The 25936-nt window shown below is 41.7% G+C and overlaps 1 protein-coding gene across 2 annotated transcripts; it reads right to left on the bottom strand.

Moving 5' to 3' along the window:
- Positions 1–4210: 4210 nt before the first annotated feature.
- Positions 4211–22728, bottom strand: LOC106608828 (extracellular tyrosine-protein kinase PKDCC). 2 transcript variants are annotated; one of them, XM_014207030.2, is made up of 7 exons: positions 21853–22725; positions 20890–21006; positions 8993–9264; positions 8459–8538; positions 5982–6089; positions 5224–5400; positions 4211–4910 (listed from the first exon to the last, which is right to left on the bottom strand). In XM_014207030.2, the coding sequence occupies exons 1-7, from the start codon at positions 22438–22440 to the stop codon at positions 4804–4806; spliced, it is 1449 nt and encodes a 482-aa protein (XP_014062505.2). In that variant the 5' UTR covers positions 22441–22725; the 3' UTR covers positions 4211–4803. The 2 variants fall into 2 exon arrangements, with proteins under 2 accessions (XP_014062505.2, XP_014062578.2); XM_014207103.2 differs by lacking the exons at positions 4211–4910; positions 5224–5400 and adding an exon at positions 5406–5482 and having other exon boundaries at positions 21853–22728.
- Between the last annotated feature and the right edge of the window lie 3208 nt (positions 22729–25936).

Below are 25936 nucleotides of genomic sequence, written 5' to 3'. Positions count from 1 at the left end.
CATATCTCTATGTAGTACTGTGTGCCTCCCATAGTCTGTTCTGGACTTGGGGACTGTGAAGAGACCTCTTGTGGCATGTCTTTTGGGGTATGCATGTGTGTCCGAGCGGTGTCCCAGTAGTTCAAACAGACAGCTCGGTGCATTCAACATGTCAATACCTCTCATAACTATAAGTAGTGATGAAGTCAGTCGCTCCTCCACTTTCAGCCAGGAGAGATTGATATACATATTATTAATATTAGCTCTCTGTGTACATCCAAAGGCCAGCCGTGCTGCCTTGTTCTGAGCCAATTGCAATTTTCCTAAGTCCCTTTTTGTGGCACCTGACCACACGACTGAACAGTAGTCAAGGTGCTACAAAACTAGGGCCTGTAGGACCTGCCTTGTTGATAGTGTTGTTAAGAAGGCAGAGCATCGCTTTATTATAGACAGACTTCTCCCCATCTTAGCTACTGTTGTATCAATATGTTTTGACCATGACAGTTTACAATCTAGTGTTGCTCCAAGCAGTTTAGTCATTTCACCTTGCTCAATTTCCACATTATTTCTTACAATTTTTGGTTGAGGGTTTAGGGTTTAGTGAGTGTTTTGTTCCAAATACAATGCTTTTAGTTTTAGAAATATTTAGGGCTAACATTCCTTGCCACCTACTCTGAAACTAACTGCAGCTCTTTGTTGAGTGTTGCAGTCATTTCAGTCACTGTAGTAGCTGACGTGTATAGTGTTGAGTCATCCGCATACATAGACACTCTGACTTTACTCAAAGTCAGTGGCATGTTGTTAGTAAAAATTGAAAAAAGCAAGGGGCCTAAACAGCTACCCTGGGGAATTCTTGATTCTAACTGAATTATATTTGATAGGCTTCTATTAAAGAACACCCTCTGTGTTCTGTTGGACAGGTAACTCTTTATCCACATTATAGCAGGGGGTGTAAAGCCATAACACATACATTTTTCCAGCAGCAGACTATGATCAATAATGTCAAAAGCTGCACTGAAGTCTAACAAGACAGCCCCCAGAATAATTTTATCATCAATTTCTCTCAGCCAATCATCAGTCATTTGTGTAAGTGCTGTGCTTGTTGAGTGTCCTTCCCTATAAGCATGCTGAAATTCTGTTGTAATTTTCTTTACTGTAAAATAGCATTGTATCTGGTCAAACACAATTTTTTCCAGAAGTTTACTAAGGGTTGGTAACAGACTGATTGGTTGGCTATTTGAGCCAGTAAAGGGGGCTTTACTATTCTTAAGTAGCGGAATGACTTTAGCTTCCCTCCAGGCTTGAGGGCACACGCTCTCTGGTAGGCTTAAATTTAAGATGTGGCAAATAGGAGTGGCACGATCGTCTGCTATTATCCTCAGTCATTTTCCATATAGATTGTCAGACCCCGGTGGCTTGTCATTGTTGATAGACAACAATAATTTTTCACCTCTTCTACACTGACTTTACAGAATTCAAAAGTACAATTCTTGTCTTTCAGAATTTGGTCAGATATACTTGGATGTGTAGTGTCAGCGTTTGTTGCTGGCATGTCATTCCTAAGTTTGCTTATCTTGCCAATGAAAAACTCATTAAAGTAGTTTGCAATATCAGTGGGCTTTGTGATGAATGAGCCATCTGATTCAATGAATGAAGGAGCCGAGTTGGCTTTTTCCCCAAAATGTCATTAAAGGTGCCCCAAAGCTTTTTACTATCATTGCTTATTAATTTATCTTTGCTTCATAGTGTAGTTTATTTTTATTTTTATTTAGTTTAGTCACATGATTTCTTAATTTGCAGTATGTTTGCCAATCAGTTGGGCTGCCAGACTTAATTGCCATTCCTTTTGCCTCATCCCTCTCAACCATACAATTATTCAATTCCTCATCAATCCAAGGGGATTTAACAGTTTTTACAGTCATTTTCTTAATGGGTGGTTATTAGTAACTGGAATAAATCGTTTCATAAATGCGTCAAGTGCAGTGTCCCTTTTCTCCTCATTACACACCACAGACCAGCAAATATTATTTACATCATCAACATATGAATCATTACAAAACGTATTGTATGACCTCTTATACACTATATTAGGCCCAGCCTCTGGAACGTTGGTTTTCCTAGATATGGCTCCTCTATTGTGATCACTACATCCTATGGATTTGGATACTGCTTTAAAGCAAATATCTGCAGCGTCAGTAAAAAATGTGATCAATAAATGTTGATGATTTAATTCCTGTGCTGTTTGTAACTTCTCTGGTAGGTTGACTGACAACCTGATCCAGGTTGCAGGCACTGGTTACAGTTTGAAGGTTTTTCCTTAGTGGGCAGTTTGATGATAGCCAGTCAATATTTAAATCACCCAGAAAATATATTTCTCTGTTGATATCACATACATTATCAAGCATTTCACACATATTATCCAGATACTGACTGTTAGCACTTGGTGGTCTATAGCAGCTTCCCACCAGAATGGGCTTTAGGTGAGGCCATATTACTTCAACAGTATTTAACATTAGATCGCCTCTAAGCTTCACAAGAATGTGGTTCTGAATATTGACCGCAACACCGCCTCCGATGGCATTTCTGTATTTACAGTAGATGTTAAAACCATGTATTGCTACCACTGCATCATCAAAGGTATTATCTAAGTGAGTTTCAGAGTCAGAATATGAATGTAATCTGTTACAAGCAATTATTGACGTCATGGACCTTGTTTCTTAGGCTACATATGTGAATATGGGCTATTTTTAGCACTTTTCTGGGTTGCTTGATTGTTTTTAATGCTTTACTGGGAAGCTTATCAGAGGTAGACTTACTCATGTTATTTACATTGGAGCTGATAGTGCAGGGTGAGCTGCATAAAGTGGTCTTCCTACTAGGGCACACCGCCTCAGTGCTAACAGTGTAACTGGGGTTTATAGGCTCATGTTTACTGCTTACAATAGCTGTAGGATAAACAGATGTATTCGGTGCAATTAGGGGTACATAAATTAAATTATTTACATTGTGTTTTCCAGTGCCCCTAAGATCATGTACATTTGATGCAGTATTATGATGACTCATTGTCACAATGGTAGGGATTGACTGAGCTGGTCTTGGATCATTTACCAGGCATTATTTCAACGCAACCTTGAAATGCGTGGACAGATTCCAGGAGCCAAGATGATTCGGATGGACTCCGTCATTCCTGTAGAGTATCTTCTGTTTCCAGAAGGTGTCAAAGTTATCAATAAAAGTGACTCCAGCAGAGCGCTGGTAGTCTTTTAGACAGATGTGTAATGCCAGCAGTCTGCTGAATTGTTCACACCCGCGGCCCAATGATGATACAGGACCTGATATGATTGGGCATTTTTTGGAGTCTTTTAATGCTAAAATCAGTTCTTTAAAATCCATTTTCAAATGTATATCCAGTACTACTTGAAAGCTCAGTCCAGAAAGCAGTTTACATTTATATTTTAATAATTTAGCAGATGCTCTTATCGAGAGTGACTTACAGTAGTGAGTTTATACATTTTCATACTTTTTTCGTACTGGTCCCCCGTGGGAATCGAACCCACAACCCCTGGCGTTGTAAACTCCATGCTCTACCAACAATCACACGCAGTGATCCAGTCAGTCATTGAATTAGTATTTTCTCCCCAATGCCTTATCATGCCAACCAGTTCTAACCTAGACAGTAGGGGACCAGGGACCATGAGACACTCCCGTAGCCCTCCATAACCTGCTTCTACCAGGCCAACCCCCAGGCCGATCTTGGCTCATCTCTGGCTCTGCATACCTGCATTCAATACCTCCTCCTCTCAATGGAACTCACGGGAGCTCTCCCAAACAGGGAAGATGGTTGGTCCCATTCGTGTGCGAACAAGAGATTTACTTTGAATTGTTCTCAGGGCTCCTTAGTATTATGGACCTGTTCCATGAGAAAGGGCCTGAAAACAAGGAGCATTTACATGTAAGCCCTATAATGACCTGGCAAGTTGGCACGCATTCCCTGGGCTTTGTGCAAACTTGGCGGAGCACAATATGTCGTGGGATCTGCCCCCGTTGAAGTGGGTAACAGATTGAGAGGAGAGGGTGCCGAAAGGAATGCATACACATGCCAACACATTAGTGTGAAGTGTGATTGGCTGGTTGGAGAAGAGACGGGATCAATTCCTCCAAAACACAATATATCAAAGCACTTACAATATTACAAATTAAAACAAGCATATTAAAAGTTCAGAACAGCAAGTAATCATTGAACAGAATCTCTTTCATTGAAAAAAAGTTACAGGTTCACACCCACAAGGTGTACAAAATAAAACACAAACAATGCAATGATAATTCCATTTTAGCATCACATATGGTCTTTGATTTGAATGCCAAGTTAAGTTAACTTGGCATTCAAATCAAAGACCATTACGAGGGAACGAAATGGTTGTGATCATCTAGGCCGACTGCTGTGATAGATATATATATATATATATCTATCTATGCTTGTTACCATTCGCTGCCCTCGACGCACAAACCTGTATTCCTACGGTAAGCCACAGGGCGCATTATCATCAAAGTGTATTTGTATAAGAGTTTGTTTCACCCCCCCCCCCCCCCAGAGAGGGGCTTGGAGTCTTACCATTGGCTCCATGTAGCCTCGCAAACACAACACACAAGGCAGAGGTGGGAACAGAGAGGGCACAATTTCTTCATAATTATACCTGAAGGGAAAATCTGGCAGCCAGATCAAACGAGTCACTGAGAAAAAGCCCTATAAAATATATCACATTAATTTATTTTCTTCAAAAACAACCTCCCCCCCCATTTTCCCAACTCCCGTTGTCTCACTCCTTATACCGTAGTTCCCGGTGAGGCTTTGGTCTTTTTCAAATACACCTCCGAGTTCACATCTGGAACCAGATAGCTGAAACCGCTTCGGAATGAGGCAAGGAGCCGGCCTGCAGACAAGCAAAGATAAAGAAATGAGAAAAAAGCTAAGTTCTTCTTCAATGAAAGTAAATCTGAACTGGATCTTGATATCAGGTTTAAAGTAGTCAGCATTAAGGGGATTCAACGTGAATGATTTACGCATTTTAATGACAACAAGGAGTTTCCAAATTGATATAATTTTGATCTGTAAAAATGTGACTTTAAAAGGTGAAATTAGGCATTTTACATCGTTGACTTCCCAAAGCATCATTTTCCAATTCCACCCCTGATGACAACCACGGTTCAGTCAAAGTCTCAAGGGTGACAATGAGTGACACTAACCTGTCCACGTCCTCTGGTTGTTCAGGCTGAAGCTAGTGCACTGAGGATGGGAGTTACAGATGAAGGCCGCCTCCTTGGCGCTGTGCACCGACAGCATGCAGCCTTGGTGGTTGTACGAGGGCCAGCATCTGGATTCCATATTTCCAGAGGTGCTGATGCCTCTCATGACTGCATAATCTAATGGGGGGGGGGGGGGGGAGAAGAAACACCAGAGTCTTTCAGAGACGTTGTGGGGGCCCCAATCAGTAGAACAAATCATCTGGAAAAAAAGGGGAGACATTAGGTTTATCTGTTTTTTAGGTCTTGGACAATGAATCTCCTCTGTATATCCTCAGTCTATGGAGTTCCAAAATTGAACTTGATGCTAAATCAACAGAGACCATTCATAAGACCTCTAGGCCCAGGAATCCATTTAGCCTATAACTGAACACAGGTACTGGACAGTTACAGTTTCATTAAAGAACTCATTAGCCAGAACCTAGCTGCTTGCAGTGTTAATACATGACAACACTGTTTGTCTAAAACATTACTTAATATTTCCAGGCTCAGTCCGCTCAGTCTACTTTCCAGGTTTACGATGATTACTATTCACAATGCAGCTGCATAACCCAGTGCTGGAACATGGAAATATCACTGCAGGATCTAAGCCAGTCGTTTTAGTTCTTAATATTTCATAGAGTGAAGGGCTGGAGGGGAGGGGTCTGGAGCACTGTAAAAGCCATTTAGACCAGAGGCTGTAGTAAGACATAGCACATTACCTCTGATTAATGATGGAGGCATGTTGTCCAGGTGAATGCCGGACTTGTACAGATGGAGCACGTCTTCAAAGGCTTCCAATGTGTCATCCACGTCACCTTTCATCTCTCCTGGAGAAACACAGGTCAGCACAGGAAAGGCATGAGGGGAAACACCACTGGGATTAGTCATATGCTTGGTTATATGTGAACAAAACTACTTTCCCACACAAATGTGAACAAAGAGTTTTTCCCTGGTCAGGCAGGCCCATGAGGTCGGTCAAAACACCTGGCCCTACTGTAGTTAGGGCTGTGGCGATCATGAAATGTTGTCAGCTGGTGATTGTCAAGCTAATAACTGCCAGTCTCACGGTAATTGACCGTTAATTAACAAACATGTTTAGCATCTCCTGGCTTCCACACATAGCCTACAAGCCACTGATAGAGACCTTTGGAACATCTACATTTAAAAAGGTCTAATAAATCAATGTAATATAGCCTACACCGTCACATTAAATCCATTATTTATTTTAGACAGGTCTAAAGAAACATGATATGAAGAAAATGTAGTCCATTTCAGAATAACATATGTTAGGCCCTGATCTGGCTATGCCACATGGCTGTGGCATACACTAGTTCACTTAGCAGACAAGATTTGGTTAGAATTCCATGTCATTATCTCATAGTATGAAGAATACAATTGAACAAAGCTGAATAAAATAGAAAGGATATATTCTCCAAATGAATTCCGAGGAAGCGCACACATGCGGCTATTCTGTGTTGAGCGGTTAACAAAGGAACAGGTTCTTCTATGTGCTTAATTTTGAGTTATTTATGCAACTTTAGTTGTGATACAAATGTTGGGCTACATGTTTAGATTTTTATTACATTCTAAGGCTGCATGAAAGGCATGAGCTCTGCTTAGTTTTTTTTGCGCAGGCTGTATACACTTCATCAGTCTCTCATTCACAATTTGGCAAACATTGATAATATTTTCACTAGGCCTCGAATTCCCAGCGTTTTGTGGCCAAAGTGGCCGTTATGCCCTTGGGCTGAATATAATAATTATATTTAGGGGTAGGCCGTCATTGTAAATAAGAATTTGTTCTTAATTAACTGACTTGCCTACAGTAGTTAAATAAAGGTTAAATAAATAAAATAAAAAACAATTCCCTTCTCCTGGGTGCCAATCACGGTGCTCCAAAGAACTTCTCACTGACATGGCTCACTCAGATATCTCAATTCTTATTAGCCAATGCCTGTCACGTGATTGGGTCCTTCTCACAGGCATCTCAGCACTGAAGTAGACTCCAAGCGAAGACAGACACATCGGGGACTCAACTGCGCGCGTCCCTCATTGAATTCCGAAGCGCATATTGAATATGTTAGAAGAACTATCCACATTTACTTTCGTCAACCAACAAGATGAATAGGCCTAACATAGAGCAAAAGCACTGGCCTATGTCAATCTACTCTCCCACAAGTACAAATGTTGACCTAATCTATTGGTCTGAGAGAGAAATATTCCAAACTTAGTCTAGGACAGTTGTGGGATAGGATAGATCCCAAATTAATACAACCACTCGCATCCAAAAAAACATTTAAAAGCAATGAGGCTGATGCAACAGATCAGAACGTTTAGCTTAAAATGTTGATAAACTATTAGGCTATTTGTTCACATTATAAGTGCAGCAATGCGCACATGGCAGTAGGCTATAAGCAAGAATGATCCAAAATGCAATCAATTAGTGGGAAAACACTGTTCTCAAAAGTGACCGCAAATGTGATTACGCATGCAATGCTTTATTATAAACGGGCATTTGTATGGTGAAAATTATCTTCCCCAAATTTACGACTCACGTGCTGCTTATGTATGCCGGTTAGGCTTTACACCTGTTGTAAAGCGGATTAATGTGCTTCATTTTAAGACGTTATTTGGCCATAAAAATCCCATCAAAGTGCAGGGCCTACAGTTTTAGGGAAAAACTCTGGGCTCTAACATATGAAAAGGCCATATTATGTCTTTCCAGATGTATAATAGTAATGGCGGGTCATGTTCAGTAGCGCTGGGAATTGCAAGGGACCTCACAATACGATATTATTTGGATACTTAGGTGCCGATAAGATATGTATTGCGATTCTCATAATTCTATAGGTATTGCGATTCTATACTGTGATTTTATTTGCGATTCGATGTTCCAAACACATTGCTCACCATATGTCTGCTGCAGAGGGACAAGAGAGAGCCATGAGAAAACTAGTTTTGATCAGTCATGGAAATAAATGTTTGGAAAGCAAACTGGCTCCCTATTTAAAAAGAAGATGGGGAACGAGCTATGAAGGAAAAATACTAGTTTGTGCAGGTACAGCCAACCAGCGCAAAAATAATACTGCGATATTGACAAAACAATGCGATACGTCATATCATCAAAAATAATATCCCGATACGTAACTGTATCGAGCCCACCCATCACTAATGTTCAGTCTACTCCAGTCCTCACCCGTTGAGTTCATGATGTGATCCACCAGATGTCTCAGAGAAGCTGGGGCTTGGTGAGGCAACAGGTAGGTGAAGAAATACCTGGGGAGGGGGAAAAGAAACACTTCTCATTCAGACAAGTCCCATCACATATGTCGCGCAATGTGGACTCATCACAACAAACGTGCAGTAAACCTGTCAGGATCATTAGTGAATACATATAGTCTTCAAAATGGAACAAAGCGAGGTCTGATCTAACTAAACCAACAAAGAGTGGGACTATAATGCAACATAACACCTACCTTACCAATGGTGCTTGTTTTTTACTAAGGGGCTGGTTTCCTGGACTTAGATTAAGCCTATAACTGAATTTAAATTCACTTTCAATGAAGATTCTCCATTGAGCTCTTTATTACTGTAGGATAAGCTTTAACTTCATCTGGGTCTGAGAAACTAGCAATGAAATGACTACATCTCACCAATCTTGCAAAACACTATAAAATATAGTTTTTACCGGTGTTAAGCTTAGCAATGGGAGTGCAGCTAGCTGTATTACCTGTAGGCGTTGTAGAGATTCCTCATCTCATTAAGGCCCTCACATACTCCCTGGGCCGAGCAGGGCTGGCTGAAGTTGCGGAGGGGGAACTGTAAGACACAGTCCTGGTCCGTCTGACAGGTGGGCTCTGTCACACTAGCATCGTCTAGGTCTGTTAGTTTCAGCTCCCCAGACACCATGACGAACTGACGGGGTTGGAAGTCCAACAGAGCCACGGAGCCCAGAGGGGAGTGGGAGAGGAAGTGGAGGAGCCTCACCAAGCCCAAACAAACCTGAGGTAAAATATGTGCAGGTTTGATGATGTTGTTGAATTTATGGTTGTCATGGTCTACTCTGTTGTTCATTGACATGTATGTCATGTACATCGTAATTCATGATGATGATTTCATCATATGTGATAGTATTGTTTAGACTGTCAGCTGTGGTATGTAAAAAATGTGTGCAAGAAAATACTAACGTCTAACATCTTACTAATACAGTGTTGTTACAAGTGCAATTACAGGGTTAGAGGTTTAAGAGCAGTAAGGGAAAGGGGGATACCTAGTCAGCTGTACAACTGAATGCATTCAACTGAAATGTGTCTTCTACATTTGAATCAGAGAGGTGCGGGGGGCTGCCATAATCGACGTCCACGTCTTCGTCACCCGGGGAATATTGGGTTAACTGCCTTGCTCAGTGGCAGAAAGACACATTTTTACATTGTTAGCTAGGGGATTCGATCCAGCAACCTTTCGGTTACTGGCCCAACGCTCTAACCACTAGGTTACCTGCCGCCCCCATAACCCGTCCAGTTTCATGAATGTCTCTCAGTGCAGCACTATAAAAAGAAGAGTTGGGACTCTTCACCATGTGTTTGATCACACGGACTGGGAAATGTTCCGGGTCGCCTCTAGGGATAGTACACTAACTCGGTGTCTAAGTTCATCAGGAAGTGCATAGAGGATGTTGTTCCTACTGTGACAATTATAACTTATCTAAACCAAAAACCTGTGAAAGATGGCAGCATTCTCGCAAAAATGAATGTGTGAACCACCGCATTTAACCATGGCAAGAGGACTGGGAACATAGACGTGTAGAAAAAAGACCAGCTATGACCTCCGTAAGGCAATCAAAGAGGCAAAACGACAGTACAGGAACAAAGTGGAGTTGCAATTAAATGTCTCAGACACGAGAGATTGTGGCAGGGACTCCAGACAATCACGGTTTATAAAGAGAAAGCCAGCCACATCGGGAACACTAATGCCTCACTCCTGGACAAGCTAAACACCTTTTCCCACTTGAGGAAAACAACACCGAGCTGCCGACGTGGGCCCCCGCCATTCACGAGGACTGTGTACTCCCGATCTCCAGACGAGGACTGCGTGCTCCCAATGGCTGATGTAATTAAGACATTCAAGCATGTTAACCCTCACAAGGCTGTCGGCCCAGACGGCATCCCAACATGGGTCCACAGACCAGCTGGCTGGAGTGTTTACAGACATATTCAATCTCTCACTATACCAGTCTGTTGTCCCCACTTGCTCCATCATTGGGGCCTCCCGAGTGGCGCAGCAGTCTAAGGCACTGCATCACAGTGCTTGAGGCATCACTACAGAACCGGGTTCGATCCCGGGCTGTGTCGCAGCCAGCAGCGACCGGGAGACCCATGAGGCGGCGCACAATTGGCCCAGCGTCGTCCGGGTTAGGCGAGGGTTTGGCCGGCCGGGATGTCTTTGTCCCATCGCTCTCTAGCAACTCTTGTGGCGGACAAGGTGCATGCACGCTGACACTGTCGCCAGTTGTACGGTGTTTCCTCCGACACGTTGGTGCGGCTGGCTTCCGGGTTAAGCGAGCAGTGTGTCAAGAACTAGTGCGGCTTGGCAGGCTCGTTTTTCGGAGGACGCAGGGCTCTCGACCTTCGCCTCTCCCGAGTCCGTACGGGAGTTGTAGCGATGGGACAATACTGTAACTACCAATTGGATTTCAAGAAAAAGGGGTAAAAAGTAAAATAATATATATATATATATATATATATATATATATATAGTTGAAGTCGGAAGTTAACCTACACCTTAGCCAAATACATTTAAACTCAGTTTCACAATTTCTGACATTTAATCCTAGTACAAATGCCCTGTCTTAGGCTAGATAGGATCACAACTATTTTAAGAATGTGAAATGTCAGAATGATAGTAGAGAGTGATTTATTTCAGCTTTTATTTCTTTCATCACATTCCCAGTGGGTCAGAAGTTTACATACACTCAATTAGTATTTGGTAGCATTGCCTTTAAATTGTTTAACTTGGGTCAAACGTTTTGGGTAGCCTTCCACAAGCTTCCCACAATAAGTTGGGTGGATTTTGGCTCATTCCTCCTGACAGAGCTGGTGTAAACTGAGTCAGGTTTGTAGGCCTCCTTGTTCGCACATGTTTTTTCAGTTCTGCCCACAAATTTTCTATAGTATTGAGTTCAGGGCTTTGTGATGGCCACTCCAATACCTTGACTTTGTTGTCCTTAAGCCATTTTGCCACAACTTTGGAAGTATGCTTTGGGTCATTGTCCATTTGGAAGACCCATTTGCTGCCAAGCTTTAACTTCCTGACTGATGTCTTGAGATGTTGCTTAAATTATGTGGATATATTGTCCTCCCTCATGATGCCATCTATTTTGTGAAGCGCACCAGTCCCTCCTGCAGCAAAGCACCCTCAAAACATGATGCTGCCACCCCGTGCTTCACAGTTGGGATGATGTTCTTTGGCTTGCAAGCCTCCCCCTTTTTCCTCCAAACATAACAATGGTCATTATGGCCAAACAGTTCTATTTTTGTTTCATCAGACAAAAGGACATTTCTCCAAAACGTACGATCTTTGTCCCCATGTGTAGTTGCGAACAGTAGTCTGGCTTTCTTATGGCGGTTTTGGAGCAGTGGCTCCTTCCTTGCTGAGCGGCCTTTCAGGTTATGTCGATATAGGACTCGTTTTACTATGGATATAGATAATTCTGTACCGGTTTCCTCCAGCATCTTCACAAGGTCCTTTGCTGTTGTTCTGGGATTGATTTGCACGTTTTGCACCAAAGTACGTTCATCTCTAGGAGACAGAACGCATCTCCGTCCTGAGCGGTATGACGGCTGACTGGTCTCATGGTGTTTATACTTGCGTACTTTTGTTTGTACAGTTGAACGTGGTACCTTCAGGCGTTCGTAAATTGCTCCCAAGGATGAACCAGATTTGTGGAGGTCTACAATTTATTTTTCTGAGGTCTTTGCTGATTTCTTTGACTTTCCCATGATGTCAAGCAAAGAGGCACTGAGGTTGAAGGTAGGCCTTGAAATACATCCACAGGTACACCTCCAATTGACTCAAATGATGTCAATTAGCCTATCAGAAGCTTCGAAAGCCATGACATCATTTACTGGAATTTTCCAAGCTGTTTAAAGGCACAGTCAACTTAGTGTATGTAAACTTCTGACCCACTGGAATTGTGATACAGTGAATTATAAGTGAAATAATCTGTCTGTAAACAATTGTTGGAAAAATGACTTGTGTCATGCACAAAGTAGATGTCCTAACCTACTTGCTAAAACTATAGTTTGTTAACAAGAAATTTGTGAAGTGGTTGAGAAACTAGTTTTAATGACTCCAACCTAAAAGTATGTAAACTTCTGACTTCAACTGTATATATAAATAAAAAGTAAAAAGATATTGCTGTTCATCGACTACAAATCAGCCTTCTTATTACCCTCCAAGCTTTTTTTATTTTAAATTGAACCTTTATTTAACTAGGCAAATCAGTTAAGAACCGATTCTTATTTGCAATGATGGCATACACCGGCCAAACCCGGACAACGCTGGGCTAATTGTGCGCCGTCCTATGGGACTCCCAATCACGGCCGGTTATGATACAGCCTGTATTCGAACCAGGATGTCTCTAGTGACACCTCTAGCACTGAGATGCAGTGCCTTAGACCGCTGTGCCACTCGGGAGCTCCAGATTAAGCTCAGGGGTTTGGGTCTGAACACCTCCCTGTGCAACTAAGTCCTAGACTTTCTTGACACGATGACCCCAGGTGTTGAAGGTAGGCAACAAAACCTTTGCCATGCTGATCCTCAACACGGGGGCCCCACAGGAGTTCGTGCTCAGCCCCCTCCTGTACTCTCTGTTCACCTATAACTGTGTGGTTACGCACATTTACAACTCAATCAACTAGTTTGCTGACGACACAACAGTGGTAGGCCTGATTACTAACAATAACGAGACAGCCTACAGACAGGAGGTGAGAGCCCTGGTAGCGCGATACGCGGAAAATAGCCTCTCCCTCAACGTCAACAAAACAAAGGAGCTGATGGTGGACGACAGGAGACAGCAGAGAGAGCACGCCCCCATCCACATTGATGGGGCCGCTGTGGAGAAGGTTAAAAACTTCACTGAGTACCTGAAATGGTACCCCCACACCGATACTGTGGTGAAGAAGGCAAACAGTGCATCTTCAACCTAAAAAGGCTGAAGAAATTCATCTTGGCCCCTAAGACCCTCACAAGCACTCTGTCGGGCTGTATCACTGCCTGGTATGGCAACTGCACTGCCCGCAACCACAGGGCTCTCCAGATAGTGGTTTGGTCAGCCCAACACGTCACCGGGAGCACACTGCCTGCCCTACAGGATATCTACAGTGCATTCGGAAAGTGTTCAGACCCCTTTACTTTACAACATTTTGTTAGGTTACAGCCTTATTCTAAAATGGATTTTTTTTTAAATCCCTCATCAATCTACACACATTACCTCATAATGACAAGCAAAAATAGGTCTTTAGGTTTTTTGGCAAATGTATTTGAAATAAAAATAAACTGAAATATCACATTTACATAAATATTCAGAACCTTTACTCAGTACTTTGTTAAAGCACATTTGGCAGCGATTACAGCCTTGAGTCTTCTTGGGTATGACGCTACAAGCTTGGCACACCTGTATTTGGGGAGTTTCTCCCATTTTTCTCTGCGGGTCCTCTCGAGCTCTGTCAAGTTGAATGCAGGTCTTCAAGGTTTGTCAAGTGCATCCTGTTTCTATAACCAATGGAAACAGGATGCACCTGAGCTCAAGTTCGAGTCTCATTGCAAAGGGTATGAATACTTATGTAAATAAGGTATTTGTTGTTCATATTTAATACATGCTAAAATTTCTAAAAACCAGTTTTTGCTTTGTCAATATGGGGTATTATGTGTAGATTGATGAGGAATACAATTAATTTAATCCATTTTAGAATAAGGCTGTAAGGTAACAAAATGTGGAAAAAGTCAAGGGGTCTGAATACTTTCTGAAGGCACTGTAGTATTATTTACATTCAAGTCGAGGCAGTCGGTCACATATTTATATTCTGGACTCTGATATTGCTCGTTCTGATGTTTTTTAATATCTTATCTTTTTTCTTTCTTTTTTTCTTGAGATTATTTGTGTATTAGTATTGTACTGTTAGACATTTACTGAAACACAAGCATTTTGCTACACTTGCTTTGACATCTGCTAATCTGTGTGTGTGCGAGAACACACACAGGAGAGAAGCCTTACTCCTGCTCTGATTGTGTAAAATGCTTCACAACATCAACTGACCTAAAAGTTCACCAGAGAACACACACAGGAGAGAAGCCTTACTCCTGCTTTGACTGTGGAAAGAGTTTCTCTCGACTGGCCCAGTTAAAAAGACACCAAGATAATCATAAAGGAGAGAAGCATTATCACTGATCTGACTGTAGATTTTGTTTTTTATCAACAGCTGAGCTAAAAGGGTCATCAGAGAACACACAGAGGAGAGAAGCCTTACTTCTTCTCTTAATGTGGCAAGAGTTTCTCCCGATTGGGAAATGTAAAAACACACCAACGGATACACACTTGAGAGAAGCCTTACAGATTGGTGTCTTTTTAAATGGCCCAATGTATGCATAAAGGAGGGAAGTCTCATCAGTTTTCTCAGACCAGCTAAGATTAGTCACTCCACTTAATTCTCGTCTTATAAAATAATTGGCAACTTTGAATTGGATCAAATGAAGAAAGCGTAGAACACTCTTGTAATCCTATTGTTTCTCACTGTGAGAACCGTGCTGAAAAAAGGGAGCATTCTAGAATGTTAGTCTCTCTTCTCTTTACTGATCAGTGTGCACCTTGTTGATATTGAGATCTTGGATTTGCAATTATGGTTGAATATCCTCTGTGAGGCGTCTCGCAATGGAGTCTGATGGCTGACTGGATGGTACTGCTTCCCTCTGCAGTTTTCTGTGGGAATGAGCTTGTATACACAACATATACTGAGTGTACAAAACATTAAGGACACCTGCTCTTTCCATAACATAGACTGTTTCTGTACAGCACTTTGTGACATCGGCTGATGTAAAAAGGGCTTTATAAATACATTTGATGATGATGATGATAATCTGTGTATGCGACAAATAAGCTTTGAGGGAGCAGGCACATCACCATTACTGTTACTCATTTCTCACCTTCATGGATCCCCAAATTAGTACCCCTGATGACTCTTCACCATGTATTCTAATGAGCTGATACTGTACTTGCAAACAGGAACACTTCTGGACGTATACGCATGCACATCCATGCACGTTCTCTCACACACACAAAACGCACACACACAGACAATCAGTGTCACCCACACACAATCAGTGTCACCCACACACAATCAGTGTCACCCACACACAATCAGTGTCACACACAGACAATCAGTGTCACACACAGACAATCAGTGTCACCCACACACAATCAGTGTCACCCACACACAATCAGTGTCACACACAGACAATCAGTGTCACACACAGACAATCAGTGTCACACACAGACACACACACAGACAATCAGTATCACGCACAGACAATCAGTGTCACACACAGACAATCAGTGTCACACACAGACAATCAGTGTCACACACAGACACACACACACACACACACACAGACATATATGGGACACTACGCACACTAGAAAATAGTAGAGGGCTTAAGGCGTGAGAGAGGAGGCTGACATTCAAGATCCCCCTGAGCACCGACATCTGTCCTTCAGCGTATTTTATCAGGCCCAGTTGGAATGAAGATGGGTACTGGGTTAATCCACTCCAGGCTAAGAGTGTCATTTTCCCAGCAGCAGCTCTCTCACGACTTCCGCTGAAGTTGGTGCCTCTCCTTGTTCGGGCGGCGGTCGACGTCACCGGGCTTTCTAGCCGCCACCGATCTACGTTTCATTGTCCATTTGTTTTGTCTTTATTGTCTTTACACACCTGGTTTCCATTACATTATTATTTATTCCCTATTTAACCCTCTGGTTCCCACATGGTTTTGTGTGTGTTTGTTCGTTGTTAAGTGTTCGCTATTTCTGTGAGCTGGAGTATTTTCCCTGCGTGGAATTATTTTGTTGGTTTATTCGAGTAAAGTACATTTTTACTCAGTTCTGTCTCCTGCGCCTGACTCCGTCCTACCCGCTGCACATTGACACTTGACAAGCTCCCTCTCCAACCCCCTATCATCCACCCCAGGTATGCCCCAGTGGGAGCCAGGGGACGGGCTGTTCCTGATTAGCACTTTCTCCAGGGATGTGGAGGAGGAGTGCAGGAGAGAGAGAGAGAGAGAGAGAGAGATTGAGTGTGTCTGTGTTTGAGAGACAGCAAGAGAGAGAGAGAGCAGAGAGAGCGAAGTGAGAAAGAGAGCAGAGTGAGAGAGAAAAGAGAGCGAGGCAGAGAGAGAGCCCCAGCCAAGGAAGGCCTACAGCAGCACCTAGATCTTCTGCACAGATTCTGTCAGACCTGGGCCCTGACAGTAAATCTCAGTAAGAGAAAAATAATGGTGTTCCAAAAAAAGTCCAGTTGCCTGGACCACAAATACAAATTCCATCTAGACACCGTTGCCCTAGAGCACACAAAAAAACGATACATACCTTGGCCTAAACATCAGCGCCACAGGTAACTTCCATAAAGCCGTGAACGATCTGAGAGACAAGGTAAGAAGGGCCTTCTACATCATCAAAAGGAACATCAAATTCGACATACCAATTAGGATCTGGCAAAAAATACTTCAATCAGTTATAGAACTATTACCCTTTATGGTTGTGAGGTCTGGGGTCCGCTCACCAACAAAGAATTCACAAAATAGGACAAACATCAAATTGAGACTATGCATGCAGATTTATACAAATATATCCTCCTCGTACAACGTAAAACACCAAATAATGCATGCAGAGCAGAACTAGGCCGATACACGCTAATGATCAAAATCCAGAAAAGAGCTGATAAATTCTACAACCACCTAAAAGGAAGCAATTCCCAAACCCATCACCTACAGATAGGGGATCTTCTCCAGGTTCATCTAAGAAAGCTGGTCGTGGTGCTCTGTTAACAAACAGAGCACCAGGACAGCAACACAATTAGACCCAACCAAATCATGAGAAAACAAAAAGATAATACTTGACATTGGAATGAATTCACAAAAAAACTGAGCAAACTAGAATGCTATTTGGCCCTAAACAGAGAGTACATAGAGGCAGAATACCTGACCACTGTGACTGACTCAAAATTAAGGAAAGCTATGACTATCTACAGACTCAGTGAGCATAGTCTTGTAATTGAGAAAGGCCGCCGGAGGCAGACCTGGCTCTCAAGAGAAGACAGGCTATGTGCACTGCCCACAAAATGAGGTGGGAACTGAGATGCACTTCCTAACCTCCTGCCAAATGTATGACCATATACAAGACACTTATTTCTCTCAGATTACACAGACCCACAAAGAATAATAAAACATATCACATTTTGATAAACTCCCATATTTATGGGTGAAATACCAGTGTCCCATCACAGCAGCAAGATTTGTGACCTGTTGCCTCAAGAAAAGGGCCACTAATGAAGAACAAACACCATCGTAAATATAACCCATATTAATTTTTATTTATTTTCCCTTTTGTACTTGAACTATTTGCACATTGTTACAACAACGTACAGTGCATTATGAAAGTATTCCGACCCCTTGACTTTTTCCACATTGTTACATTACAGCCTTATTTCTACAATTGATTAAATTGTTTTTTACCCTCAATCTACACACACTACCCCATAATGACAAAGCAAAAACAGGTTTTATGAAATCTTTGCAAATGTATTTAAAAAAAAAACGGAAATATCACATTTACATATGTATTCAAACCCTTTACTCAGTACTTTGTTCAAGCACCTTTGACAGTGATTACGGCCTTGAGTCTTGCGTATGACGCTACAATCTTGGCACACGTTTGGAGAGTTTTTCCCATTCCTCTCTGCAGATCCTCTCAAGCTCTGTCAGGTTTGACAGGGAGTGTTGCTGCATAGCTATTTTCAGATCTCTCCAGAGATGTTCGATCGGGTTCAAGTCCGGCATCTGGCTGGGCTACTCAAGGATATTCAGGGACTTGACCCGAAGTCACTCCTGCGTTGTCTTGGCTGTGTGCTTAGGGTTGTTGTCCTGTTGGAAGGTGAACCTTCACCCCAGTCTGAAGTCCTGAGCACTCTGGAGTAGGTCTTCATCAAGGATCTCACTGTACTTTGCTTCATTCATCTTTCCCTCGATCCTGACTAGTCTCCCAGTCCCTGCTGCTGAAAAACCTCCCCACAGAATGATGCTGCCACCACCATGCTTCACTGTAGGAATGGTGTCAGGTTTCCTCCAGATGTGACGCTTGGCATTCAGGTCAAAGATTTCAAACTTGGTTCATCAGAACAGAGAATATTGTTTCTCATGATCTGAGAGTCCGTTAGGTGCCTTTTGGCAAAATCTATGTGGGCTGTCATGTCTTTTACTGAGGAGTGGCTTCTGTCTGGCCACTCTACCATAAAGGCCTGATTGGTGGTACTGCAGAGATGGTTGTCCTTCTATAAGGTTTTCCCATCTCCTCTGTGGAGATGGGAGTAGAATGACCATTGGGTTCTTGGTCACCTCTCTGACCAAGGCCCTTCTTCCCTGACTCCTCAGTTTGGCCAAGCGGCCAGCTCTAGGAAGAGTGTTGGTGGTTCCAAACTTCTTCCATTTAAGAATGATGGAGGCCACTGTGTACTTGGGGACCTTCAATGCTGCAAACATTTTTTGGTACCCTTCCCCAGATCTGTGCCTCGACATAATCCTGTCTCGGAGCTCTACTGACAATTCCTTCGACCTCATGGCTTGGTTTTTGCACTGTCAACAGTGGGACCTTATAAATAGACGGGTGTGTGCCTTTCCAAATCATTTCTGAATACTTATGTAAATAAGGATAATATATATATTTGCAAAAATGTCTAAAAACCTGTTTTCGCTTTGTCATCATGAAGTATTGTGTGTAGATTGATGATTTACAAAATAATACATTTCAGAATAAGGCTGTAACGTAACAAAATGTGGAAAAAGTCAAGGGGCCTGAATACTTTCCGAATGCACTGTATATAATATGTATACAGCCATAATATGACATTTGAAATATCTCTATTCCTTTGGAAATTCTGTGAATGTAATGTTTACTATTGATTTTTTATTGTTTATTTCACTTTTGTTTATAATCTATTTCACTTGCTTTGGCAATGTAAGCATATACAGCTGAAGTCAGATGTTTACATACACTTAAGTTGGAGACATTAAAACTCATTTTTCAACCACTTTTGTTCTTGTTAACAAACTATAGTTTTGGCAAGTTGGTTAGGACATTTACTTTGTGCATGACACAAGTCATTTTTCCAACAATTGTTTACAGACAGATTATTTAATTTATAATTAATTCACTGTATCACAATTCCAGTGGGTCAGAACTTTACATACACTAAGTTGATTGTCCCTTTAAACAGCTTGGAAAATTCCAGAAAGTGATGTCATGGCTTTAGAAGCTTCTGATAGGCTAATTGACATAATTTTAGTCAATTGGAGGTGTACCTGTGGATGTATTTCAAGGCCTACCTTCAAACTCAGTGCCTCTTTGCTTGACATCATGAGAAAATCAAAAGAAAACAGCCCGAGACACGAGAAGAAAATGTGTAGAAAAAAAAGCCAAACTACGGTTTGCAACAAAGATCGTACTTTTTGGAGAAATGTCCTCTGGTCTGATAAAACAAAAATAGAACTGTTTGGCCATAATGACCATCGTTATGTTCGGAGGAAAAAAAGGGGGGGGGCTTGCAAGCTGAAGACACCATCCCAACCGTGAAGCACGGGGGTGGCAGCATCATGTTGTGGGGGTGCTTTACTGCAGGAGAGACTGGTGCACTTCACAAAATAGATGGCATCATCAGGATGGAAAATTATGTGGATATATTGCAGCAACATCTCAAGACATCAGTCAGGAAGTTAAAGCTTGGTCGCAAATGGGTCTTCCAAATAGACAATGACCCCAAACAAACTTCCAAAATTTGTGGCACAAAGCCCTGACCTCAATCTCATAGAAAAGTTGTGGGCAGAACTGAAAAAGCGTGTGCGAGCAAAGGAGGCCAACAAACCTGACTCAGTGACACCAGCTCTGTCAGGAGGAATGGGCCAAAATTCCCCCAACTTATTGTGGGAAGCTTGTGGAAGGCTACCTAAAAGGTTTGAAACAAGTTAAACAATTTAAAGGCAATGCTACCAAATACTAATTGAGTGTATGTAAACTTCTGACCCACTGGGAATGTGATGAAAGAAATAAAAGCTGAAATAAATGATTCTCTAATATTTTTCTGACGTTTCACATTCTTAAAATAAAGTGGTGATCCTAACTGACCTAAGACAGGGAATTTTTATTAGGATTAAATGTCAGGAATTGTGAAAAACTGAGTTTAAATGTATTTGGCTAAGGTGTATGTAAACTTCTGACTTCAACTGTATTTCCCATGCCAATAAAGCCCTTTGAATTGAGAGAGAGCGCGAGAGAGAAGAGAGGCTAGTGCCTAGTGTTCTTCGTACCCGAAAGCGTTCCTCCCAGGGGCTCTGTAGTAGCTGGATCATCTGCAGTGGGATGCCCTGCTCCAAGATGGCTGTGATACCACCTGCCCCTTTACTGTCCTCACAGTGGCCTATGAGCTGCAGGGGGGAAATAGGTTATACTGCACCATCAGGAGAGAATTATGAGAAAGTAGCATAACTGTTTCAACACGGTCTCAGGACAAACCAGTAAAATGTGCTCTATTTGGTCTGTTACGGTGAATAGGTAACTGTTTTATTTTATTTATTTAACCTTTATTTAACTAGGCAAGTCAGTTAAGAACACATTTATTTACAATGAAGGCCTACACCGGCCAAACCCGAACAACGCTGGGCCAATTGTGCGCCGCCCTATGGGTCACCCAATCACGGCTTGTTGTGATACAGCCTGGATTTCGAACCAGGGTGTCTGCAGTGACGCCTCAAGCACTGAGATGTAGCGACCACTCGGGAGCAAAGTGTGTTCATCAAGGTAGTCATCACAGTAGCCTACAACTACAGTTACGACCGCTTACAATCTATTTAATCAATCCATTACAGTCTAATTTGCAACTTGACTTGGTGAATTTTTAGAGCAATGGGCAGAGTAGCCAACAGAGGGACACTGTATCTCCTACAGCTGCTGATGCAGAACTGAGACCCAAGTTCAGGAGAAGTTCAAGAGGAAATACATGGGAAGGTCCATTGAGGCTTTTCATCCAATTTACACATGCAGCAGAGCATAATAGACACAGAGAACGGGATAGCTCTTTAAAATAGGCAACTAAGTCACACTGATGGGCTGAAAGTTTCTAGTTTTCTAACACTGTAGGTCATGTTTTTTTTAAGGTAGGGCTATGTTGTTTGTGTAAGCCTCTGATACCTTAGTCTATGGAGATCAATAAAGTTATATTCTATTCCTTAGGCAATTTATGTATTTATTCAATGAATCCCCTTTTCACGTACCTTGATGATGTTTGGATGTTGCAGTCTCTGCAGCAAAACTATTTCTTTTTTCAGTTTGAAAGACAGGAGCTTGTGACAGCCCAAGGGATCTTTAAAATCCGCGAGACATCTGCCCATGTCAGTTCCTTTGTCGTACACAGTCTTCAACGCGACAGAATGTCCCTCCGATAGCACCACTTTGAGCACTATTTTGGTATAACCCGAACCAAGGATATCCACAGCTTTCATATCAGCAAGCTGTTCACAGCCAATATGATCCTTATTCGTTCTAATAGATTCAATGGAAACTTCACTCTCATTCTCCAAACTAATATCCAATGTATTACTTTCAAATGATTGATGTTGAGCAAAATGTACGGATTCATCCAACAACCTCTCTACCCCAGAATAGATGAGGAAAGGGAGGATTTCCTTGCGTCTTTCTTTGAGTTCATGAACTAACGCGTTACGCTCCATAACAAAATCCTGCTGAAGAGTTCCATTTGAAAATATTACTTTATGAACTCTGAGGTGCCAACTGTTCATAAAAAATGTTAAAGAAAAGACCAGAAAATATAAAAGTGCCGCGGCGCAAAGAGGGCTGCGCATTGTGGACAGGTCTTTCACGGGTTGTAGGAAAACACACTAAAAGCTTTCAAATCAAATCGGATAAATGATCTATTTTGTGGTCGTGGTTAGAGAGAAAGCAAGGTTGAGCTCATTGTGTTTACCTCTTGAGGCACGCCCACCAGAGGCGTGTCTTCCCGTAAAAGCACGTGAGTTAGCTGATGCAGTGTTTTCACAAGTAAAATCAGGGATGGGCAACTGTTGGCCTGCGGGCAGCATAACACCCTCAGATCAATTCCCCCCAACCCTCAATCGGGGTGTCAATTTACTGTTGCAAATTATAATAGTAGAATACACAAGGTGCAATTTCGATATTTGGTTGTGCATCAGGAGTTTTTATCGTGTTGTGTAAAAGTTATTGATAGTTAGTCAATGAGCCATGTCAGCAATTTGTATTTATTTATTGCTAAATTCATTTATCATGATCGAATTACCGGCTGGTGGTCCCCCATTGATTTTGTTAAATCAGTCTCACTCAGATATCACATTAAAAACTGCAAACATTTCTCTCTGCCCAATGGCAAAACATTTTTTGAATTGGTGGGGGCCCACACCCTCATCAAAGTTGTTCATCCCTGGTTAAATTGTTTTATGTATTTTTTTAAAATTTATTTAACCTTTATTTAACTAGGCAAGTCAGTTAAGATCCAACTCTTATTTACAATGCCGGCCTACATGCCAAACCCGGACGACGCTGGGCCAATTGTGCGCCGCCCTATGGGACTCCCAATCACTGCCGCATGTGATACAGCCTAGATGCATAAGCCTAATTCAAGAATTACAGGAAATATACTGCTCAAAAAATAAAGGTAACACTTAAACAACACATCCTAGATCTGAATGAAAGAAATAATCTTATTAAATACTTTTTTCTTTACATAGTTGAAAGTGCTGACAACAAAATCACACAAAAATAATCAATGGAAATCCAATTTATCAACCCATGGAGGTCTGGATTTGGAGTCACACTCAAAATTAAAGTGGAAAACCACACTACAGGCTGATCCAACTTTGATGTAATGTCCTTAAAACAAGTCAAAATGAGGCTCAGTAGTGTGTGTGGCCTCCACGTGCCTGTATGACCTCCCTTGTCAATCAGTGTTGCTTCCTAAGTGGACAGTTTGATTTCACAGAAGTGTGATTGACTTGGAGTTACATTGTGTTGTTTAAGTGTTTCCTTTATTTTTTTGAGCAGTGTATATATATTTTTTTACAGAATATTCAAGTTCATATTCTTCCTAAACATTTAAAACTTTGTCACTCTGTAGACTTTCCACACACACATGTGCATTTAGCAGAGACACTCTTATCCAGAGACACTCTTATCCAGAGACACTCTTATCCAGAGACACTCTTATCCAGAGACACTCTTATCCAGAGACACTCTTATCCAGAGACACTCTTATCCAGAGAGACTCTTATCCAGAGAGACTCTTATCCAGAGAGACTCTTATCCAGAGACACTCTTATTCAGAGACACTCTTATTCAGAGACACTCTTATCCAGAGACACTCTTATCCAGAGTGACTTACAGTACTGCATTCATCTTTAAGATAGCTAGGTGAGACAATAACATAACACAATCGTAGCAAGTTTATTTTCCATCACCAATGTAGTTATTAGCAAAGTTAGTGCTAGTAGGAAAAGAAAATTGCATGGTTTAATTTTACCAGTAGTGATTAGTAGTCTATCAGTAGGATTACCCAGTATAGTGACTAGTAGTCTATCAGTCTGACTACCCAGTATAGTGACTAGTAGTCTATCAGTAGGCCTACCCAGTATAGTGACTAGTAGTCTATCAGTAGTCCTACCCAGTATAGTGACTAGTAGTCTATCAGTAGGCCTACCCAGTATAGTGACTAGTAGTCTATCAGTAGGCCTACCCAGTAGTGACTAGTAGTCTATCAGTCGGACTACCCAGTATAGTGACTAGTAGTCTATCAGTAGGACTACCCAGTATAGTGACTAGTAGTCTATCAGTAGGACTACCCAGTATAGTGACTAGTAGTCTATCAGTAGGACTACCCAGTATAGTGACTAGTAGTCTATCAGTAGGACTACCCAGTATAGTGACTAGTAGTCTATCAGTAGGACTACCCAGTATAGTGACTAGTAGTCTATCAGTAGGACTACCCAGTATAGTGACTAGTAGTCTATCAGTAGGACTACCCAGTATAGTGACTAGTAGTCTATCAGTAAGTCTACCCAGTAGTGACTAGTAGTCTATCAGTAGTCCTACCCAGTATAGTGACTAGTAGTCTATCAGTAGGACTACCCAGTATAGTGACTAGTAGTCTATCAGTAGGCCTAGCCAGTATAGTGACTAGTAGTCTATCAGTAGGACTACCCAGTATAGTGACTAGTAGTCTATCAGTAGGCCTACCCAGTATAGTGACTAGTAGTCTATCAGTAGGCCTACCCAGTGGTGACTAGTAGTCTATCAGTAGGCCTACCCAGTATAGTGACTAGTAGTCTATCAGTAGGACTACCCAGTATAGTGACTAGTAGTCTATCAGTAGTCCTACCCAGTATAGTGACTAGTGGTCTAAGTGTAATATATCTCATACAGGTGGGATTCACTTGGCATGTTATTAAATTAATTAATTTGGAAAAGAGATTAGGAGAGTCTAGACCCTTCAAATTCTAATCTGGAGCTTGACGTCAGTTCCATTGCTTTTCATTCTTTCCCTGTAATTCAGGGACTGATTTACAACTAGGACACCAGGTGGGTGCAATTAATGATCAGGTAGAAGAGAAAACCAGCAGTACTTCAGAGCTCCAGGGTGGGATTTGAATACCTCTGGTCTAGACTGAAAATACCTTTGCATACACGTTACATTGAAAATAACAGTTTGATGATTGTCAGTCTAAACTGAAAAAGGTCAAATGAGATTTTGTAATAACTTTTTTTTTTTTTTACATATTAAAATCAACATGCTATTTCATTGTGAGATAAGATAGGTAAACATTTTCATGCAGATGGATGGAGTAACCATAGCAACACACCTTCCTAGTCTGTTTTTAGATGCCTTTTTTTTTTAAATGGCACCATGCACAGTATTCATCAGCAAAATGTCATTATCTTCTTACGGGTACAAGGGCAGAGAAACAATAGCTAGCCAACTGCCAGTGCCAGGGAAAATGAACTGGAACTATACTTGGATGAAAGCCCTGCAGTTCTGCTTGCAATTACTTGAACTAACTATAGGTCTAATGGTATTAAAAATGGAACAGTTGAATTATTAACCATTACTTTCTATCCTAGACTGAAGGTCAGATGTGACGATTCATTGTGAAATATTGTTCACAGTTCACACTTCCCTTGCTGAAATATACAATATATATATATATATATACAATATATACATACAATATATGTTCCCTGTGGATCAGTTGGTAGAGCATGGTGTTTGCAATGCCAGGGTTGTGAGTTCGATTCCCATGGGGGGCCAGTACAAAAAAATAATAATGCATGAAA

The sequence above is a fragment of the Salmo salar genome, chromosome ssa01, assembly GCF_905237065.1.
Source record: "Salmo salar chromosome ssa01, Ssal_v3.1, whole genome shotgun sequence".
NCBI classification, from domain to species: domain Eukaryota; kingdom Metazoa; phylum Chordata; class Actinopteri; order Salmoniformes; family Salmonidae; genus Salmo; species Salmo salar.
This window is presented reverse-complemented; position numbering and strand designations above follow the sequence as displayed.

Excerpts from the sequence above, each read along its gene's own strand:
- LOC106608828 (XM_014207030.2), bottom strand. The coding sequence starts at position 22,440 with ATGCGCAGCCCTCTTTGCGCCGCGGCACTTTTATATTTTCTGGTCTTT. Across the intron at positions 8,539-8,992 it reads AATCTCTACAACGCCTACAG|GTATTTCTTCACCTACCTGT; the intron begins GTAATACAGCTA and ends CCCCCTCCCCAG. Across the intron at positions 4,911-5,223 it reads CAACCAGAGGACGTGGACAG|GCCGGCTCCTTGCCTCATTC; the intron begins GTTAGTGTCACT and ends GCTTGTCTGCAG.